The 22,090-nt window shown below is 39.8% G+C and overlaps 1 protein-coding gene across 1 annotated transcript; it reads left to right on the top strand.

Moving 5' to 3' along the window:
* Positions 1–207: 207 nt before the first annotated feature.
* On the top strand, positions 208–18,987 carry tgm1l1 (transglutaminase 1 like 1). Its single transcript, XM_061043998.1, has 14 exons — positions 208–481; positions 5,332–5,624; positions 5,747–5,938; positions 9,229–9,480; positions 12,354–12,472; positions 12,957–13,064; positions 13,377–13,554; positions 14,016–14,154; positions 14,948–15,140; positions 15,528–15,681; positions 15,983–16,267; positions 17,192–17,352; positions 17,465–17,601; positions 17,716–18,987. Exons 2-14 carry the CDS (start codon positions 5,333–5,335, stop codon positions 17,858–17,860), a joined length of 2,355 nt encoding a protein of 784 aa, XP_060899981.1. The 5' UTR covers positions 208–481; position 5,332; the 3' UTR covers positions 17,861–18,987.
* The last annotated feature ends 3,103 nt before the right edge of the window (positions 18,988–22,090 follow it).

The following is a 22,090-nucleotide window of genomic DNA, read 5'->3' as shown; positions in this document are numbered from 1 at the left end:
TGTCTGCTTCCACTCTTTCTGCACTGGAAAAGTTGGGCCAAATTGCGTAACAAACTTATCTCATGAGACTTCTGGTGTGTGTGCTGCTCATCATGTAGTAAAACACTATGCGCGCCCTAACTTCTTGGTGGGAGTGGGAAACTTCAGCACATAGAGGGTGGGGCGGGATGGGCCGGGCTGCGAGGAAGAAGTGGGTGTGTTTGTGTGTGTGTGTGTGTGTGTGTGTGTGTGTGTGTGTGTGTGTGTGTGTGTGTGTGTGTGTGTGTGTGTGTGTGTGTGTGTGTGTGTGTGTGTGTGTGCGGTTGTGAGTGTGCGCTTGAGCGTCAAGTACGGGCAGAAGGACAGCCATATAAATATTTCTGATCCAGGAGCAGCAGCGAGCGAAGGGAGAAAACTTTCCAAAAGTTTCACGCAGAGGGAAACTTACTGAGGGCGAAGCACAGGATTCATCGCTGATACAGAGGAGACCCACGAAGATAAAGTAAGATCCTCACTCACTCACTTCTTTTTCTTCTTCAAGTTTCTCTTTCTTTTAAAGGGAGAGGATAAGTGAATTTGAAGCGCTGTGCGCATGACATAACGGTTTCTTGTTGAGGACCAAGTGAGTTAAAAGGTAAATGAGAATCATCCACGGAGAAGGATTCTCAAGTTCATCGAAAGAGACTAGACTTTGAAGCATTTTAAAAATTCACGACTTTATAGCAAGATTGGGAAGTTTATTGGATTTGGTCAAAGCATTGAAGCACAGTATGATAATGATATGATTATGAAAAGAGCTAAAAATAAATACTTATTATCGAAGTATAAATTATTTTAAATATGCACAATAAATAGCAAAACATTAAATGACTAAAAATACAGTTTATAATATTAAGTCCTAAAAAAAATACTGCAAAAGGTCAAAATCTATCAAAATGAAACACAACATGAATTCTGAGCATCATTTCTATATTAAATAAACATACAGAATTTACTTTGCACCTACAATTGAATCAATTTTCTAATAAGAGAAAGAGCGTCCATTAAGAAGTTAGTTTACTGTTGTAAAAGGTAAATGGACTTAACTTATATGGCGCTTTTCTAGTCTTCGACTGCACAAAGTGCTTTTACACCGCATGTCACACCTACACATTCACACACTGATGGTAGTGGTCGCTATATAGTAACTAATCCCATTCATACACCACCACTGAAGCAGTGGGAGCAATTCAGGGTTAAGTGTCTTGCCCAAGGACACATCGGACATGTTGCTGAGCTGGGGATTGAACCCTTGACCTTCTGGTTAAGAGGCAACAACTCTACCAACTGAGCCGCAGCTGGCCGATAATGTGTGTGAGCGACTGCAGGTTAATTTCATTTCCAATGATTTGTAAAAAAAAACTCCTAATTGGCTTATCTTCACGCTCTCAGCCTTGTTGGTTTGTGTCCAACGAGCTGCAGCTGATTTCATTTCTTCATGTGATGGCATTCCAGGCTTTTATTGTGCCTTAACAACTAATGTTTTTTTTTTCTGATTTTATCAATTCATTATTTATCTTACCACAATCAGCAGACAAACAAGCCCAGTGTAGTTGTTTGGGAACAGTGTCTTGAATTCAAAAACTGCTTATCTCAGGGGCCAGTGGGCATACCAGCTGAGCCGGTATGCCAACAGAAACTGAGTGAGTAGAAGTGCAGAGCTGCAGAGAGAGAGAGAGAGAGAGAGAGAGAGAGAGAGAGAGAGAGAGAGATTGAAGAAGTCATACATGTGGTGGTGAGACGCAAGGATGAAGAAGAAATGCTTGTTTTCAAGCCTGGCTGAAAGCTCTATTATAAATCCATTTAAGTTTGTGAGGGACAGAAAGGCTGCCAGAAAATTAATCTAGTGGAATGGCTTTTCAAGGTTTTTGTATTAGGCTGAGTGGATGAGTCTAATTGGGCAATTTTGGGCCATTAAAGGTGCAGAAGTGAGATAACATGTTTTTTTAAAAGGCTCGGGAGACACCAATGACTAACAAAAAGGTTTGAAAAAGCTTTTGTACAGTATTTATATTGGAAAATAATCCATGTATGCAGCATTTTTAGGCCAATTATAACTGCATCATGTCCCAAATCAGCCCAAATATCTATCGTGGGTGAGAAAATAACGAGCCTTAATTCCCCCCTTTCTAACAAAAATATGCTGACTCCTGTCAAGCCATTTTAGTACATTTTATTCTACGTCTTTGTTCCTCATAACTCAAGATATATAAGTGGAGAAAAAGCTGCACGGAAAGGGTCAGAGCATGACCTCAGTTTTGGGTGGAGATGATTTTGCAATGCTCACAGCTGACACGCTCCATTGTGTCCTTCACAATGATTATCAATGTTTGGCCAAATATTTTGATGATTTGGAAACAGTTTAAGGGAGTTAGTGGGATGTGACCAGCAGATGAACTCAGGAAGACAAGGAGTTGAAAAATCAGAAGTGAACTCAATGTCACACATGCACACACTCACATTTATACACACATGGATTTTGAGCTTCTCCCTGAGAGCAGCCCCTCCCCATCACCTCGTCTTCAGCTGCTGTAGCCTCTGAACTCTACAGCATAACTTCACTATCTCTGCCCTTTTCCACATCAGACAGCTCAGCTTGATTGATTCACATGACCTGTGTAAATATGCAGTAATGGAATCAATGCAAAAGTTAAAACAGTACTTAATCAAAGACTCTCACTGATGCTCATCAGTAAGTAGGTGCAGTAACTTTTGGTAACTTGTCTAATCTTCATTTTAGCTTTACGTTAAAAAGCCAAATGCTATAGTTTAACGATAAGAATTTATAGACAGGCATTGAGAAACATGCTCATGTTAAGTAAATGTGCACATATAAAACTATTGGACCATTTACTTCACAGCAATTCTCTGATCATACCTCCACTGCTCTGTTTAAGAATGGATGTGTGTTTTCCCACACAGTTGCAAATCTTGTCTGGGATTTTTTGATATTCTACACAATTAACTGATTTTTAAAAAATCAATTCAACCAGAATTTTCAGTATTTTACCTTTTAACAACAAGGTATGGATATTGTTCAGTTGATTTAAGTCTGCATATAGGTACAGTCAGACAGGTAAGATAAAGAAGTTCTATGTGTGCATGTGGTGGGGGGTGAGAGCTGAGGGGGGGGGGGGGGGTGGAGTTAACTGTCCAGACTACCTGGGAAAGCAAATTTTTGTCAAAGTGGATGTTGTGAGGTAAAAAGTGTAAATGATGTTGTAGTAAATAAATGTAATGGCTCAGTTTGATTTCAAACACTTGTACACAGTAACCTTAAGATGCACATAAATAACAGTGACGACACAAAACACGTACATGACAAATTCCCAGAACTGGTGAAGCCAGATTATTGATTGATTGAATTTAACAGTCAGGCCTAGAAACCTGCAGACAGGTCTTAGATTAAATCCATTTAAAATGCAGAGAATTTGCATTTGAGTTAACAAGAGGGACGTATTAAATTCTTAAACTTGACTGAGTAACAGAGATCAGATTAGTTCCTTTGAGTACAGCAATCTGAGTGCAAAATTAGCTTGAACAGGTAATCACTTAGGTTGTGATTGTTTTATGCATCATCTGTCTATAATGCTGAACACCAGAGGTTTGTCTCTTTGGCAAAAGCAACTATACCTTCAGTAATGTGTTCGAAATGCTTTGACAGTTTTAATCAGTGATGGAGAGATAAGATTCAGATCAGTCAAAAATGTCATCCTGCTGATTAGAATCTTGAAACTGTCATTTTCTAAAGAATGCTCATCTCAATCTGTCTAGTGCGCTTGTTGGCGTGCAATGCAAGAACAAAACCGAATGCTTTATGTTTCAACAGACCATCAGCGGATCAGGATGCTAACATTTTGAATGGAACAAATATCTTTAGCTTCTGCGTTTTAGCCAAATATCATGTAAGAAGGCCTCAAGTACATATTGACTACGCTTGTGTTGTTTTCAACAAATTCTGCTAAACATTAAAAACAGGCACCTGCACAAGCATTATGCAAACTGACTAATAGAGTTAGCTATACGGAGCTAGCTTGTTAGAGGTGATAAATACTGCTGGTGATAGTTGAAATAATTGACAGGCAATTGTAAGAAACTTGACACTTGACATTTCAGATACACTCAGTCATAAAAAAACTACAAAATATGAGGTGATAATCTGTCCCCATGTATTGCGCTAGCTTTAACAGTGTGATGGTAGCATATTATGCTGCTCACAGGGGGCGGGGCCTACAGAGGAGCGTGTGGTTTTGTTGTATTAGAAAAACTGCCATATAAACTGTGCGTCTCCTTTATAACCCTGCGTTTCTCCTGACAACGTGAATTACTGCCGCTCATTACACTTTATGTGTGTTTTACAAGAGCTAACAAAACTACAAGGGTGCTTTAATGTTTCGGTCATTAGATTTATATTTGGAAGGGAGTGGCAGTTTAGAGATGAGCCATGGTTTTACGTTGCATATGATGATATAAAGACATGAGACCAAAGAGAAAGTCCTCCTCCCTCTGCCTTTCTTCGTTCGTTATGTTGACATTTGGTCTGTGACATTTCACCCAGGGTTTTTACAATTTGAGGATGTGCAGGAAGGACAGGATTATCTCCAGTGTGACAAATGATCTAATCTCACTGTGATTAGTGGTGCAATGTATGAGGGCGGGGATGTGACCATATGATAAATCATAAGATTTACTGTACTGGACACCTACACCCACAGTGGACGTGCACACAGAGAGATATACACACGGACTACATCACTCCAACAGCTGGGGTGAGGCAGATGGAGTCCAGCTGCTTGTAGGAGGTATGTGAGATTGCTCAAGGAGTGAGCCGACAAGGACGAAAGGCTAAATAGCCCAGAATGCTTTGGGAAATCTTGTTGGCCGCGGAGGGTGCATTTCTGGAACGTGGTAATTGTGGGAAAAAGTCAAAGAAGTGCACTGGTCGTTTCATGGTTGGCAGATGAAAGAGAGAGAGAACTAGAGCTGGGGGGAATGTTTTGTTAATCAGATTGTTATGAATAAAGAGTCTTGTTGAAATTAAATGCACTGCGGTACACTGTAAATTAACTCTATGCAGTGTTGTTCCAAGATTTGCATCTTTTCTATCCGCTTTACTTGCACTGTTGTTAGGTTGCTCAACTTTTTTTCCACAGTTGACCAGCGGTTGCAGAAGGGATCATTTTAATTTATCCTAACACAAATGCACAAACCTTTGTCTTTTACTGTGGGTGTTCCTGAGTTCAGGAAAAGCAGGATGATGTCTTCTAATCTGTAAAAAACATAACGAATGCATTATTTCATTATGTCTCCCAGAATGCCAGGTGAGCGGTTGACAGTACGAGGCACATCAGATGTAGGGCGTTTCCCCGGAGCTGCCCCGCCCACCAGGGTGGAGCTGAGCATTCAGCGGGAGGATAAGGAAGGTGAGGGGGGTTGTCGAAGCTGGTTCAGGAAGATGTGTCCTTGTTGCTGCAAGCGCCAGAACAGCACTTCCTACGATGTCACAGACAAGGTGGAAATGGTCAAAGTACCGACCCCGGCCCCAACTCCGACCCCCGAGCCCACCAAGCCAAAGCCTGAGAATGGAGAAGCAAAGGAGATGGAAGGTAATGTCACTGACTATTATGGAAAATTGGCGTGTAAGAAAGGAATTGTTCAGTGTCAGTTATGTGGAATATGTTTGCATGTTGCACTACAGACACATGTTTAAATTTGTGTTTCCCCTCAGAAATGAAGCTTCTTGTGCATTCTGTGGACCTGCTGAGCACCAAGAAGGGTCAGAACAGACAAGAGCACCACACCGACATTTACCACGGGGACAAGATGATCATCCGTAGAGGACAGACCTTCCAGATAGAGCTGGAGCTCAGTAGGCCCTTCAATTCTGAGACTCACAAGATGCATCTGGACCTGAAAACAGGTATGGACCTTCCATAAAAATCTATAATTTACATTATCATGAGGCTTCAAGGTTTAGGGTTTAAAATCATATCATACTGTGCCATATTGGAAAGCATTACATTTCCAAAGGTATACGTAATACTCTCAGGTTAACATCTAACGTAAAAAAAAAAAAAAAAACATCTTTAAGAAACAATCAGATCAAGTAAGCTCTTTGCCTAACAAAACCGATAAAACTGTGAAATGTAATGGCATGAAAGAGCAGTTTTAAAAACTGCATAATAAGCAAACCAATAAAGAAAAGGAATTTGAAGATATGCTGACAAAACGTGGAATTTACAGTTCCACAATTTATGTTTTGATTAGAGAAAAAGTCCACATATCAAGGGGGCAACACAGCAAAGACAGCATAAGTCTTTGTTAGCTACAATTGTTAGCAACAGTTGTTAGCTCAGGCAGGAGAAAATTGTTTTGAAAGAGATAGCTAAAACTAAAAAAATAATTGCATGGACAGTAAGTAAATGCTATACAGTTGAAATAGTTAAATGGATGCAATGTAACTGACCACTGAACAGGTTGCTGAAGCTAAAGGACACCAGTTATTAGCTGATACAATGGGACAAACAGTTTAAATGGTTTGCTAAAACAAAAGTGAGAACTGTGGAAAAATGTAACTAGTAACTAGTAACTTAATAGTAACTACATACACAAGGTTAGAAAGGATAGCCGAAACAAAAGTATAGACATACGTATTTTAAATTAGCTAAAAGAAAGACAGTAATATGAAGGGAAAAAAGTTAGCTTAAAGCTATACACATTTGAAATAGCAAGCTACATACAGACAAAAAGTTGTTGCAGATAGGTTAGAAAAAAGATTTGCTACATCGTTCAAATAATTTGCTAGTAGGCCTGTTTTATGAGTGGTTCAATAGCTAAAAGAAATGCAGGAACAGTTGAAATCATTACCTTGTGCAACAGACAAACAGTCCAGTTAGTTAGCTAAATGAACAGACAATTTGTTGGAAAAGATGCCTAAAAGTTAATTCAAAAGACTAATGATTGGACGAGTTGACAGCAAAAAATGGGTATGTAGTTCATCATTTGTTGTTTAGGTAGTGTATGGTCAGGTAAGAATATAAAGTATAAATATTTAGCTAATTTAAGTTAACAGACAAATAACTAGCTGACAGAAGTCTATAAATGGTGAAATGGATAAAATAAAATAAAAAAGAAGTTCAAATTATTAGCTAAAGTAACAGATAATTAGCTTAAATGGCTAAATGTTGTAATTGAAAGGTTGAAACAGAAAACATTTTGTTTGGCGTTGATGACGGTTTCATCCGACAGGGTTCATGGGGTTGCACCAGACTAACAAAGATATAGCCTAGTAGCTAGTAGAGAGTGAGTGTATTGTCTGTGTTAAAACAACATATTTTTGTTCTTTGACTTGCGTGAGTACCCATTTAACCAGCACTTACTACAAGCCTGAGTTAAACACAGAGGGAAGAGCAACTGATTCAAAACAAAGCATGAGAAATGTGGTCGAGATGCCACACATAGCTAGCACGTTTAAATAAAGCAGCAGTTCAGCCATAACCACACCACAAACTTTGGAATCCACCCAATACCCCTCAGTGTTAACAGTTTCCAGACTCCAGTACACCGGACACCTCGCTCTGGTATTCACAGGCCTCATACTACACTGATCCTCTGTGCACTTGGGAATAAACAGCCATTACATCACCGCAGAGACGTGATTTGCTTTTACCTGCTGCTTCGTTGTTGTAAGAAAGAATGAGAATAAGAACTGACTCACAATTGTCCAAGGCCATCCTCATTCGACAGGCTCTCATTTCCTATGCTTTCACTTTCACTGTCACATATTCTGTGAGAAGGTTTAAAGTGTTGCTCTCTGTGTCGTTGGCGCTTTCCAAGCTGTTATTTTTGGTTAACTAGGAAACTAAGTCCTAGTCCTACTAAGTCAATCTTTAAGTGGGTGAGGTTTTTCCAGCAGAAAAGAGAGTGTTTTTTTCATTGATTTCCTTTTAAACAGCCAGAGATGAGAAAGGAAGTCCTGGCTGCGGTCAGATGGAGAACAATGGTTTCTTGATAAACTCCATATTCGCATGAGCAAATGGTAGCTAAAGCTCAGCAGGGTGCCACAAAGAAAATCGCTGAGAGGAAAGCTTCCAATTAGTCTTAATCCAGCCTGTGGGCTACAACTAAAGCTTTTCTTTTCTCTTGTTCATTGGTTAGCCTTTAGCAAATAGTAAGTCATGAAAAAGGGCAACATCCAAGCTAAACAGTCAGAAGATAAAACATTCACAGATGAGTGTTCCTGCAGAGCATGTGTGTAAGTGCAGTGTGGGAGGTTTTTATGATGCATGTGGTTTTCTAGTTTGATATGGTTGTGGGGGAACAGGCAATTACAGTGATGGGAAAAATCTTGTTTACTTGGTTCCCAACTATACATTGCAGCAAATTCTTATACTTCCACTTGTTGTTTAATCCAAAATTAGCTCAGAATCAGTCAAAGAGAGAATATTAAAGCATGTTGAGAAACTGCACAGCTTCAATGAAATGTTACACACACTTAGAGATACAATTAAGTGCATGTATACATCTACACACATCCTCCTTTGAACACATTCTAGCAGTTAAAGTGATCCACCATTGTTTTAATATTTTTCCCAGTGTTGCAGGGTAATCTGGGTAACACATATATCAGTCTGTTTCTGCGTTGTAAATTGACAATGTTTACATTTAGCCTTTTGTTACAATTTAATGGGAAAAAAACCCAAATACAACTTGTTATTATAACTGGACACCTTAAGCTTCAATGAGACTGATAGCCTAGCATAAGGCCGGGTAAACGGCTAAATTAGCTCTGCTTAAAAAAGCCACTGAAACTCGTTTTTATAGGGACTAAAATAAGGAAAATCATTTTGTAAAAAGTGAGCTTGTTTGCTGTTTTTCTTTATAGAGAACGCCTGGCTAACGGTATTAACAGTCTTTATGCTAAGCTAAGCAAGCTAAAAACTTACATTACATATTCAACTAACAGATATGAGGGATTTAAATGTTATATAACTCTTATAAGCACATGTCCAAAAATATCAAACTTCTCCTTTTATTGGGTTAATATTTACACAAAAGATGTTGTTTAATACCACCTTTAATGTGTAACATGCATTGAATTACTTCTCTCTTTTGTTCATGCAAATTCTATCACATTGTATTGTTTTTATTTCTTCATTATTTGAGAATTCTGGTACAACATGACTCATATATATAACCTGTGTTGTGTAGGCTCCCTGCCCATGGTGTCCAAAGGCACCCATGTCATCATTCCCCTGGTGGATCACCTGGAGGACGAACGCTGGGAGGCCAAGATTGTCGAAAATACCGGCAACAAGATCAAGCTGTCAGTCAACTCGCCAGCCAGTGCTGTGATCGGCCTGTATGGGCTCACTGTGACAACTAGCTCAACAAAGGGCGAAGCAACAACTACTTACAACTCCAGCAAGAACATCGTCATGCTCTTCAACCCCTGGTGTGAAGGTAAGATTGGCAGTGGGTGTGAGCGGGGCTGAGGGTTTCAAAGAATGTGGAAGGGAGGGAGGAAAGAAGACAAGACAAAGGTGATATGAGGTGAAAAATGAAGAAAGGAAAGACACCTTTATAAAACACTAAAGGAATGAATGACATATTATCTAGATTACTGTAACATTTTAGATGGAATGTCTTCAATAAGTCAATATTTTCCTTGAAGGGGAAACTGTGATGCAGACTTATTGTGAGGGGAATAGTCCCCAGAACATTGTACTTAAGAATAGCCCCATGAATCTGTCTCTACATACTGGCACTAAGTAGCTAGATGTCGTTTTTTGTGGTTTCATCTCTGAAAGGAATCCTGATATAAGGTTACACTAGGGTGAGAGAGGCCACGTCCATCCATGAGTATGTTACTGTCCATCAAACTGCTGCAGCGTGACCATGTGTGTAGCTGTGGTGTTATGTAACTCTACTGGCCACGATTCAAAACTGCTGCCACTCTTCGGTATCCCGCTTATGAACTACTGAACTATCTCTGTGATCCAAACAGTTTGTGAGTAGAGTAACAGACCTGCAATGGCGTCTCCATAAACCACGTACATACAGAGAAGAGTTCAAACTTTGGTAGGCATAACTCAAACATATCTAACTCTATTTTCTTGGTATCTCCTTGCTATTTTCGTATATGTTAATGTGTTGCACAAATGAGATGAGCTTTTAGTGGGTTATCAAACAGACTGAAATGAGTACAGATGACTCCGTATAATCTACAAAAAGCAATAAAGACCATCAACATCAAAATTCTTTATTTCTTCAAATGTAGTTTTAATGCATGTTACAACTACTGCAGGACAAAGTGAGTTAAAGATTGCTGCAGAAACATGACGTACACATGTACAGGACAAGATTTGCAAAAAGAAATGAGATACTGTTTTGTCAACAGGGTGCTAGAAAGTCAGCACAAACTGAAGGTTCCTCACAGGAGCTTAAAGTATGGCTGACATTTTTTTAAAGCATTGCTGATCAAACATTGCTGACCAGGCAACTGTGACAAACTGCTAACCCCTGCTCCCTCAAGCAGAAAACATTTCAACAATTTCACGGGCTACAATTAATTCAATGAGTCAAAGAATGCAGAAAAAGACTTGCAGTGGACAAACATGTAATTACAACGGATACCTTGAGCAACACTGATATAGCTTGTCTTCTTTATGCAGCTAGTTGTTATTGCTAACTTGTCAGACTCCCGCAAACAAAGACATCTGTGGCTGCTTTAGAGGAGAAGAGCTGCAGTTATATGATGATTGTCACTTTTGAGTGACAGCATTCACATACATATTGATATTTGACCCATTATTAATCTTTGCATCTAAAAAGAAAAAACAGTAACATTTTTTTTTAATACACAAAATGTAATCTTTTTATACACCAAAATGGGCTTTACAGATTTTCATTTTAAAAATGTTTGTATCGAAACAGAAAGTATGTTCCACTTTTTTTTTTAAATGCACTTATTATTCAGTTCATATAACATCAGGAAATGATGGTCCATTGTTTATTCTGCCTAGTTTCTTCTTTTTGCTGAGCACTGCAAACCATCTACACAGGATATTTCAGCAAAAGAAGTTTATTTGTAACACAGCTAAATATTTAAAAAAAAAACAACAGTTGGCCTGGATTTGATAAAGAGAAATTCTGTCTTTCATTATGGCGTTGCTGCTCTTGGCAGAAATCCCAATCCCCTCTTCCCTCCTTCAATCTCCCTTTTCCTGAGACCAATCCCTCCCTCACGCTCATAAAAGTAAAAATCCTACAATTACTGTATAAAAACGCCACGGGGAGAGCTCTCAGTAATCCTGCAGCTGGTGACAACCTGCCCCTCTCCCTCACTTTTGCTGCATCCATGTGTATTTCCTGACTTTACCTATACGCCGCTCCAATCCAATCCTGCTGCTTTTTTTGCTCTCTATCGACCTGATTCTCTCTCCGTTGCCCGGTTGATGTGTTCCCTTGCCTCCTCTTTATTTATATCCTTATATTTGCGTGTGGTTGCTTCTCCCTACACTGCAGAAATCCTCGGTAAGAAGTGAAAACCACAATTATCGCAGCTGCCAGACGCTATCAGCCTCCCCTCCCTCTGCAGTAAAATCTGAAGACACTCTCTGTTATTCTTCACTCTCCCTCCACCCCTTACCTCCCAAGCATAACTTCCCCTCTTCCTCTCAGCCGCCCCTCATGATTTTCTTACCCCTCTTTCTATCCTGTTTCTTTTTTCTCATTCCCATCTTAAATTCTTTGTTACTTTGTTTACTGCTTTACTTTCTTTCTTTTTTTCCCCCATATTTCTTTACCCCACCCACTTGGATCACAGTGGCAACATTAAGAGATAAAAGAGATGAGGATTAAAAAAAAGAAAAGCTCATGTCAGACGAGCACACCCAGCTCTGTAGCGCTGATGTCACTCAAAAGGCTGTTTTCCCTGTTTTCCCATAAAAGAGCTCAGGCCCCATTGCAGGGTCCATGGTCTCATTGTGTTTCTTAACCATTTCCTGGCCTTTGGGAGTATTTCAAGTAATTTGTGAAAAGAGAGCACATTCTTTAGCGCCATAGTCACTGAAGAGTTGAATAAAGCACAGAGACTGGGTCAGTCTCACAGACAAGGAGGAAGCCAGAACCTTGACCAAAGTCAATGTGATTAAAATACATCCTACTGTTCTACAGAAAAGGGATTCCTTGTCAGGGTTGGTTTAAATCCATGCCATGTTGAGATGAGGACTGAAGTGTGTACAATACAGATTACAGAATGAAAATCTCAGTGTTATGCTCTCAGTAATGTAGCAGCAGTAGTGTGTTGATGTAATGTTTTTATGTCTTTCCAGAGGACACAGTGTTCATGGATAACGAGGAGGAGAGGAAGGAGTATGTTCTGAACGATATCGGGAGGCTCTACTACGGCACAGAGAAGCAGATAGGTGCCCGCACATGGAACTATGGGCAGGTACGGGTTATCAAGACAAGACTCATGTCAGAAGTGCTGAAGGCATAATTATGTCATTGTTTGTGCGACTCCACCCATTTGTTCTACATCTTAAAAATGGGGTCTTCTTTTCAAAAAATGGTGCACAGTTGTAGTTATTATAAAATGTTACCCAAACAGGAACAAAAAGTGTATTTTTGGGGATTATTTTCAGCTGTGGATTAATACATTGGTAAATTGATACATTAGTGGGGTTTTTGCAGTGGCATGCAAAATGAATACTGAAGGAGCAGGGAATCTAACCTGCACAGACAACCCACTCGACCTCTGCGTTACAGCCTGAATAATTTCAGGAGCTGAAAGTCATTTTTAAGGGATTGTAGTTATGGTTTAGTAACTTTTCATTCGTAAGAAATAACTTAAACTTGTACAATGCATTTTAAACTTGAACTATGATTTAGATTTGCATTTCATTGAAGTATTTTCCTTTGCTCCTTATTTGTAGTTTCATGATGGAATCCTGGAAGCGTGCCTGTTTATCTTGGAGAAGAGTGACATGCCTGCATCTGGCCGAGGGGATCCTGTCAATGTGGTCAGAGTCTTATCTGCCATGGTGAGTTTGAATTTATATGAACATCCCACTATCTTCTTAGCATAAGCCAGGATATTAAAAATACTGAGGTCAGGAGTCCAAATGCACATATTTCATTCATACAGTTCACTCACTCACTTCATCTGTGTTTTTGTCAAAGAAATTATTCCCAAAATGAAATTTCAAAACCTTCTGCACTCTGCCAGGAATAAAATACATATAAAATACCCTCCATATGTTTGTTTTTTAATTATAAATCCTACATGAACTCGGGTCACAATAAATTATAGGAAAAACATGCTTGTAATTTACTGTGTTATCATATTTTTCCAGATAAACGCTCAGGATGATCTGGGGGTCCTGGTTGGGAACTGGTCTGGGGATTACTCTGATGGAGTCTCTCCTGCAGCATGGAGCAGCAGTGTGGAGATTCTTAAGAAATACCACTCCACTGAAGGGACGCCTGTGTCATACGGACAATGTTGGGTGTTCTCTGGAATCACCACAACAGGTGACTGAGAATAAGAAAGAGAAAAAAGCATGTGATGGTGTTTGTATGTGCAAACGCCACAAACGATACCCTGAGTGTTGCATTCCCTGAGTTTACAATAATTTAATTACCGGTCAAATGATCATGGCTTCAGGCCCTTTCCATTAGCTCTCCCTGCTCAGCAACAGAAAACTTCATTCATTGTGCGTGCAGGCAGGATCCCTCACATGATAGCTAGCTGACCTTAGCACATAGCTCTGCAGCTGATAGCTCATATACACCCTAAATACACCGCACTGGCATTCCTCTCATACCTCCTACTTTTGTCACTGATAGAGCCACATGTGTTGCTTTCATTCAAGAAGGATAATAAAGCCTGCATGCAACCAGAAATACCTGACATAGTAGTGCTTGTGTGTTAGCATGTGGGAACCTAATGAAGTTGAAGTTTTATTCATCTATCTCTGTGTCTTTGTCTCTAGTGCTGCGTTGCCTTGGTATACCTGCCCGCAGTGTCACTAACTTCCAGTCTGCTCATGATACTGATGTTTCTCTCACCACCGATGTCTACTTGGACGAGGATATGGAGCCGATCGACTACCTCAATAGCGACTCTGTCTGGTGAGATGTGCTACTTACATTACTGAGATACCAGGCTCAAATAATGCCTGCTGCTCAATCCATACCTCAGGAATTCCAAGAGCAGTTCCCCCTAACTGGAGCCCATGTAGACGTCATGCTCTTTCAATTATTTGCAACTCGGCCTGGAATGCAGAGACTTATCTGGTATCCATCTGCCAACTGGTTGTAGTCTTTAAAATGTCCTCAGAATGATGGATGCTTTTTCTTTTTCTCCCTAAACATCAAACGCATCTCCAGCACTTTTAGCTTTTTAACAATGAAATAACTAAGAATGATTATCTCAGTTAGCATTTTTCAACAATGTATTTAGACGTACTCCATCAATGTGTGATACCATGTGACTGACCAGCACACATGTTCATGAAACCTAAGCAACAATTTCATATTTTTGTGAAATATGCTTACTAGTTTTCTTGATAAGAGTTAGATGAGTAGATTGACACCAAACATGTATTTGTTTGTTTGATACAAAGCTCAGCTAGGAGCTGTTTAGCTTAGCATAGCATAGCTTAGCGCAATTGAGGGAAACAGAGGAAAACAACCAACCTAGCTTTTTTTGTACTTTCCTTGTTCCACTCCAGCCCATTTGGTGGCAGTGATGTACTGATCTAACAACCTCCAATGAACCGTAATCCACATCACTGACAAATCTGTCTTCCCGCACCTCATTAGTTCACTTAGTAGCATGTAAAAGTTAGCTTCCTTCTACAGTATACACTCTATATGCTAAGCTATTGGAGATGGGAAATTAACATAGTTGAATCCTATCTAGGAACTTCCACGTATGGAATGACTGCTGGATGGCGAGACCAGACCTGCCCCCTGGCCATGGAGGCTGGCAGGCTGTTGATTCTACTCCCCAGGAAACTAGCCAGGGGACCTTCCGCTGCGGCCCCGCCTCGGTCAACGCCATCCGCTCTGGCCAGGTCTACCTCAAACACGACACGCCATTTGTCTTTGCTGAGGTAAGTGCTACAAATACGTGATCGATCTTTGTTATTTATTCAATGCATTTTGAATGTCAGGGAAAGATGGCTTAAAAAATTGAAGGTCTTGGAAATGGAGTTTGATTAAAACGTAAAGCTTTTAGTTTAAATACATATAAATAAGTACTTAGGAGACACATTCTCTATCAGCATGCAACTGGGACAAATTTGTTGGTCTTCGACTTTTGCTAGATCAAGAACAGAAGTCACCTTTGTTTTCACAGTTGAATTAAACATTTGAATTTTCTCTGTATCTACTCATACAAACAACATGTTTATTATAAATAATATCAAAGCATACTTTATTCACGCCTAAAACCAGTACTTATGTACATTCTGATTGGTTTGTTTGTTCTTCTCTTTCAGGTCAACAGTGATAAGATCTACTGGCAGAGGAACGTGGACTCCACTTTCAGCCAGATCCACAGTGAGAAGAAGGCTGTTGGCCACTGCATCAGCACCAAAGCAGTGGGCTCAGACGACCGGGCTGACATTACACACCTGTACAAACACCATGAAGGTACTGGGATCATATTGAACTTTGCTAATTGTATTTCTTTCCAGAACAATGTTCCAGGATCAGATAGAGTTATTGGTGCGCTGGCTGGAACTGTGATGAATATAATTTCTCGCTACATAGATCATTTCACCGTACACAGATTCCTCTCATGTAGACCCTGAAATGCTCCTATAAAATTTTTTAATATGTGCCTCTGTTTGCTTTGTTTGGACCACTGCATGCCATATCTCTTGTATCAGTCAATAAATCCTGAAACATCAGACGGATGAGCTACATTCACGTCTCCTCCTCTCTTTACCAGGTTCAGAAGAGGAGCGCATCGCTGTCGAGACTGCCAGTCGTTACGGCAGCAAGCCAGATGTCTACTCCTCGCCCATATCTGAGGACGTAAGCGTGGAAGTGAAGATGGAGGGTGAGGGACCCAAGATGGGTGCTGATGCCAAGCTGAAGATCTTGGTGAAGAACCAGAGCTCACAGCCTCGTAAGACCACTCTGCACAGCCAGGTGGCAGTCATGTACTACACTGGTGTGTTGAAGGGCGCCATCAAGAAGGAGCAGATGCCGGTGGAGCTTTCGCCCCATGAAGGTTGGCTTAAAGCTTCTATAACACAACATTTAAAATGGCCTTTAGTGAAAGAGCTTGCTTTTAGTGCAAAACTTGCAACAGAAAATTATCAGTGGTTAGCCTCAGTGGTTAGCCTCAGTGGTACAGCGCTCAAACACATTATTTGGGTTTGAGAGGTTTGCATCCTGACTATTTAAATTCAGTCTCACAGCTCTCATTAGCATTGTTTCCCGAGCTAGCAAGAAGCTGAAAAAAACTCAAAACACCAAGTGTGCACTACCTGTCCAGAATATAATAAGATACATTGTTTATTAGGTTAAGGACCGGGTATTCTTTTCACGAGGTGCTGGTGACCCAAACTGAGCTAAAAGGGGGAGATAATACTGCTAAGTTTAGTCTGTACATACCTAGCAACTGCATGCTAACCTCACCATAGCAACAAAATGCTTATAGCTTTGTGTTATGCTATAAGTGTCTTTCACCATGAAGTGGCAAAAAAAAAAGCTGGTTCAGGTTTGTCCATCTTATGTTTTAAGCAGATAAATGTAAAAATGAGCAAGTGTTACAGAACAGCGCCAAATGCAAGCTAAAATATTACAACACAAGCTACTGGTCATACAAGCCAAAATGGATGCAAAAAAACCTGAAATTAGCAAAGGCATTCTTTCCTTTGAAGGGGTAAGAGGGAGCCTTTATGAAACGCTATCACTCTTTTGGCTGCATAGTAAACATGAAGCTAAAGCTAATTTTGATTTAGCTTAGCTCTAGTGCAAATAAAGACCAAACAGTAACATCTTCAAGTTGCAGAGTTTGTCAGGTTTCATGTTACTTCCTGTTTGCACTTTTTATGTTAAGTTACAAGTTAAGTGTGAAACAAAAGTAAAACTTGGATTGTAAAAATGCCGTATACAGAGCCTTAACCCTTTTCTGTACCTCTCTACACAGAAAAGATCATTGAGTGGGTGCTGCCCTACCAACAGTACCAAAACCAGCTGGTGGATCAGGCCGCTCTGATGCTGACTTTGTCTGGAAGAGTCACTGAGACCCAGCAAGTATTAGCCAACCAGACCACCTTCAGGCTCCGTACACCTGACCTCACCATCACGGTACATTAGCAGTTTTTTAAATGACTTCTCCAATTTGACCATAATTCAGACTTTGAACATGGAATCATATTAATTATATCCCCCCTCTGCTGACTCATTTCTATTTTTGCAGCCTTTGGGAGATGCTGTGGTTGGTAAGGAGATGGCAGCCAAGATTACCTTCACCAACCCCCTGCCACGTATGCTGAAAGGAGTAATATTCAGAGTGGAGGGCCTGGGTCTGCAGAAGGGCCATGAAGTAGTTGTTGGGTAAGCACACAAGACGACTCACCGTCTTTGCATATATTTTGCACATGCATTTCCTCCAACATTTCCTTTCTGGACTCCTATTCAACTGTCTGCTTTTTTTTCTTTTTCTTCCAGTGACGTCGGCGGTCTCTCCACTGTGACATTGACAGAGCACTTCATCCCCACCCAGCCCGGGCCCAGGAAGCTGGTGGCGTCTCTTGATTGTAAACAGCTGACTCAAGTGCACGGAGTGGCTGACATTATTGTTCACGAGCATTGAGAGGGCGCAAGAATCATTAGCTTCCTGACCTGCTTCTCTCACACCAATTGTTCTTCATGAAATATAAACAGAGAGCCTCAAATTAAGAGAAACGTGTGCTCTTATTCTGCATCTTAAACTATCTTGTTTATTTGTTACTACAGTCATTTTTAATTTTTTTGTAATATTTTTAAGTCTACGTTTAAGCAAATTAGCCAGTGTAGCATTGTCAGTATTATTATTTTTTTTTAACTTGAAATAATAACTGAGAGAAGAATTCACGCTTCTGCCTTGCTCTGAATTTTAAAAACTGTTGTGAAGTTTGAGTGCGTGCACAGCAAATGAAGTATGGATTAACATGCATTCGTATATTACAGTTATTAAGCTCACTCACATTACATAAACTGTCTTAACACTAGTATATTTCAAGACACTGAACTTATGAAGTTAAGGGCCAAAAGCGGGGTCATGATCATTTATAATATTGTAAATATTGTTTTTGTATCATTCATTTCCTATATCGTGAGGTGAGAAGGATGTGAAGCGTATTGTCAGACAGCATGAACCTCACCTGGCCCACGTAAAGGAAGGGCACTGTGACATGTTTTTGAAGGGAATGGTGCTGAAATTGGCATTGACATTTTGCAAAGGGCACATTACAATTTCACCAGTTTTCTTGTTTGCTACGACTGACTGAAAAGAATTGGTGCAGATCTGAAAGGCTGTGACTGAAAGGTTGTTTTAATCATCGTGAGGAATGCAAATTTGACATCCTTTGTTTCCAAAACGTAACCACTTTTATCATTCAAACCTCATATTTCAGAAAGCAAACCTATATGTTCCCCTTGGAAGATTGTTGTTCTGAATGCATCGTGTGTGTGTGTGTGTGTGTGTGTGTGTGTATAATAACACTGATTTCAGCTTTACAGTAAGTTGCAACTGAGTCAACCGCTGTGAAAACCAGCAAATACCAGAGACCACAGAGGCCTTAACTCACCTTAGATTGACCAGGTTTTAGTCTGTGTGACACACAATGTGAAGGAATCTAGTTCAATAACATTTGACTATTTATCTATCTTACCTACTTGAATGTTCTTTTTTTTGTATCGTGTGTTTTGCATTGGTAATAAAACTCACACGTCCCTGAAGGCCTGACTCCTGACTTCTTTTTTCTATGTGCACAGACGGTTAGACAAGTCCTCGAGGGAAACTATGACGTAAATCCAGAGGATCAATCAATGATTCTGAAATTTAACTAACCAACCGAAAAGGAAAAAACTGCATGTTGCATTTGATGAGTGTATTACTGTAAAGTGACTCATTTCACGGGTGCAGCTGAATGCAGGTGACGCACCTTTTCTCCATTTCATCATTGAATAACTTGATGACTGATGTAATAACAGGTACTTAACTGTGAGTGATAGTGATGTTTCTTCTTTGAACTACATGTGGAGGGCTTTAATGTGTGCTGTGTTAAACCATGTTTAATAGTTAAGGTGAGGCTTCAAAGGTCTGGCAAGATTAATCTGCATCATATTTGGATTTATCTCTTGTTTAGTCTCCTTTCTGTTTCGGGGGCAGTAACTAAAGTTAATTTACTTAAGAGTGGTACTATTTTGAACTGCATTTTCTTAATGTTAAAATCTACACTGCAGGAAAATAATAAGTTAGCAATTTACTATCTTTATTTCTAACATAACCAGATATAAACAGGGAACCAAAATGCACACTCACACGAGGCAGAGCTCAGTAAAAGCAGAGATTTATCAACAGTCTAGGTGAAAACACAGGTAAGTGGTTAGCGGTGCAATCAAAGTCAAACAAGAATGCAAAAACAAGAAGGCTGGCAATGTTCAAAAACACTACAGGATCCACGAGACGACAAAGAGGGAACACAAAGGCACACTAATGAACTGGCAACAAGAGGGAGGACACACAGAGATTAAATACACAGCCAATCAGGAGGTAATGAAACACAGGTGAACACAATCAGGGTAGGGGAGCACAAGGAGGGAAAACACAGGGGCGCTTCCGAATTGCAAAGAGCCTACACAATCTGACAGTAGACAGTCCGTTCTACCCGTGCTGTATACTTGTCTGACCTACTGTTCAGTAAGCTCGCTCAGTAGGTAGATATTTGTTCCTACTTCGTCTGATTCATTCAGTGTGGAAGTGGCTTCATCAGCCCGCCTCATGTTATTGACACTCCAACTCAGATGTGATCTGCACGAGGGTTCAGTAAATAATACAAAACTTCACATTGCATGTAAACAATTTAACAACTTAACATTTGAAAGGCACCTTACCCGAACCGGCTTCATCCATCCTTGTTTTTTTTTTTTTCCCATGCTCGTGTTTTGATTTGAGGCGCAATTGAAGTGACGTTTTACATTTGATTTCGCACAGCATTGTGGGTGTTAAAATACAATTAATTTCCTGAAAGGATGCTACAAGCCATACTGCACAAAACCAAAAGGAAGTTAGCATCCATCCTGAAATGTTCAGTCAACTGAACCCTTGTGGAAATTCAGTAGCCATTTTTTAGGTCCACCTCAGTAGACTGAACATTTCACGATGGATGCTAACTTTCTGGTTTTGTGCTGTGTGGTTTGGATGCATCGTTTCAGGAAATGCAGCACGGATAGAAGGGACTGTCTTTGTTCTTATTTTCGTGTTTGTGTTTGGTAACATGCAGGAAACAGGGCCGACCATTGTCCTTGATGCTTCAAAGACAAATAAAGACAGAGGGGGAAAAAACATCCATACAGTACACAAAGCCAATTCTAAAAGTCCAAACTAATCCACTTCACTCTCATTTCAGCCACTCAGGGAAGAAACTTTTACAAAACTTTAACACCTCTGCCAACCTATGAAGGTGCACTTTACCTTCTACAGTGTTCCCTTCAAAATAAAAGTGAGATAGATTTATGTTGTGGAAATTGGAAATATTTTTGGAAGTGTGTATTGCCCTCCAAACAAAACAACAATTTAGGTTGTCCAACAGTCGTTTACAGGAGGGACAATAGAGGGACTGCAGAACTTCTCTCTCTCTCTCTCTCTCTCTCTCTCTCTCTGTCTTCCTTGCTCTCTTTCTCTCTATCTATCTCTCTTTCTCTCTCTCTCTCTCCTTGCTCTCTCTCTGTCTTTGTGTCTCTAGAATGTGATTGTTAGTAAATTCATGTCACGGGTGAACAGGTATGTGAGGGGGGAAGAGCGAGAGGAGATCTTTGACTGATAAACAAACAATAAAATAAACCAGATGCTGTAAAATGCCCTCCAGCTGTTTAAGAGATATCTTGCTCATGATAATGAGATGTTCATATAGTGACCTTGACCTTTGACCATTAAAATCCAAGCAGACTTTTGTGCCAAGATTCAGATAGTCCCTCCAGGCGTTCCGGAGATATGACAGTCACAAAAAGGAGGTGGACATAAAGGCAAACACATAGCGTTTCTGAGACGTTATTACAGCAATAGCAATTTTTCTTTTTTTTATTTATAGATCTTTTTATTTATAGAGCACATTCCATCAAAGGGAAGCTCAATGTGCTTTACGATCGGAATAAAACATAAATGTGTGATCAGTATCGTCAACAATCATGAATAATAGAAGAAATGTCATCACTTTGTTTATTCAGCAAAAAAAAAAAATCTTTTTGCAGCATTTCTGAATATGCTGTGCATTTTTCTAAATGTTCTTCATTTCAGCTGTTGCTGAGCGTGTGACCCCTACCGGCCACCGTAAATTTTCCCCATTAGAGATGATAAAGTTGACCTGAAACCTTTTGTGAATTTTACTTTGTTTTTATCTGACCACGAACACAAATGTGATCATCTTACATAGATAGATATATCAAGATGTAACAAACCAGTTTTATGGGTAAGATTTTATGTTAACACTTCTTACATACTTTATCTTTTATTGTCTAATTTGTTTTATTCTGTTTTTAGAAACTTATTTTTCCATAGTTGCAGCAGAATAAAAGCTGTTTAATATACATATGATATAATAAATGAAGCTCTGATATGGACCGTTTCTCCTGGGAAATGGAGTCATTTTATTGTACATGTTGTACAACAATTGTGTCCTTTTATTGATAGAACATTTTTAATGCAGGCCCTATGATCAACACTTGGCAACAGAAGGCTGACGCTCACTGTAAGCCATAATAATACAATGCTCGGTACTGCCCTCTACTGGCTGGGCCTAAAAGTGCATCACATTTGGATTCTACACCAGCAGTTTGAAGC

The sequence above is a fragment of the Labrus mixtus genome, chromosome 8 (assembly GCF_963584025.1).
Source record: "Labrus mixtus chromosome 8, fLabMix1.1, whole genome shotgun sequence".
In the NCBI taxonomy this organism is placed as follows: Eukaryota; Metazoa; Chordata; class Actinopteri; order Labriformes; family Labridae; genus Labrus; species Labrus mixtus.
This window is presented reverse-complemented; position numbering and strand designations above follow the sequence as displayed.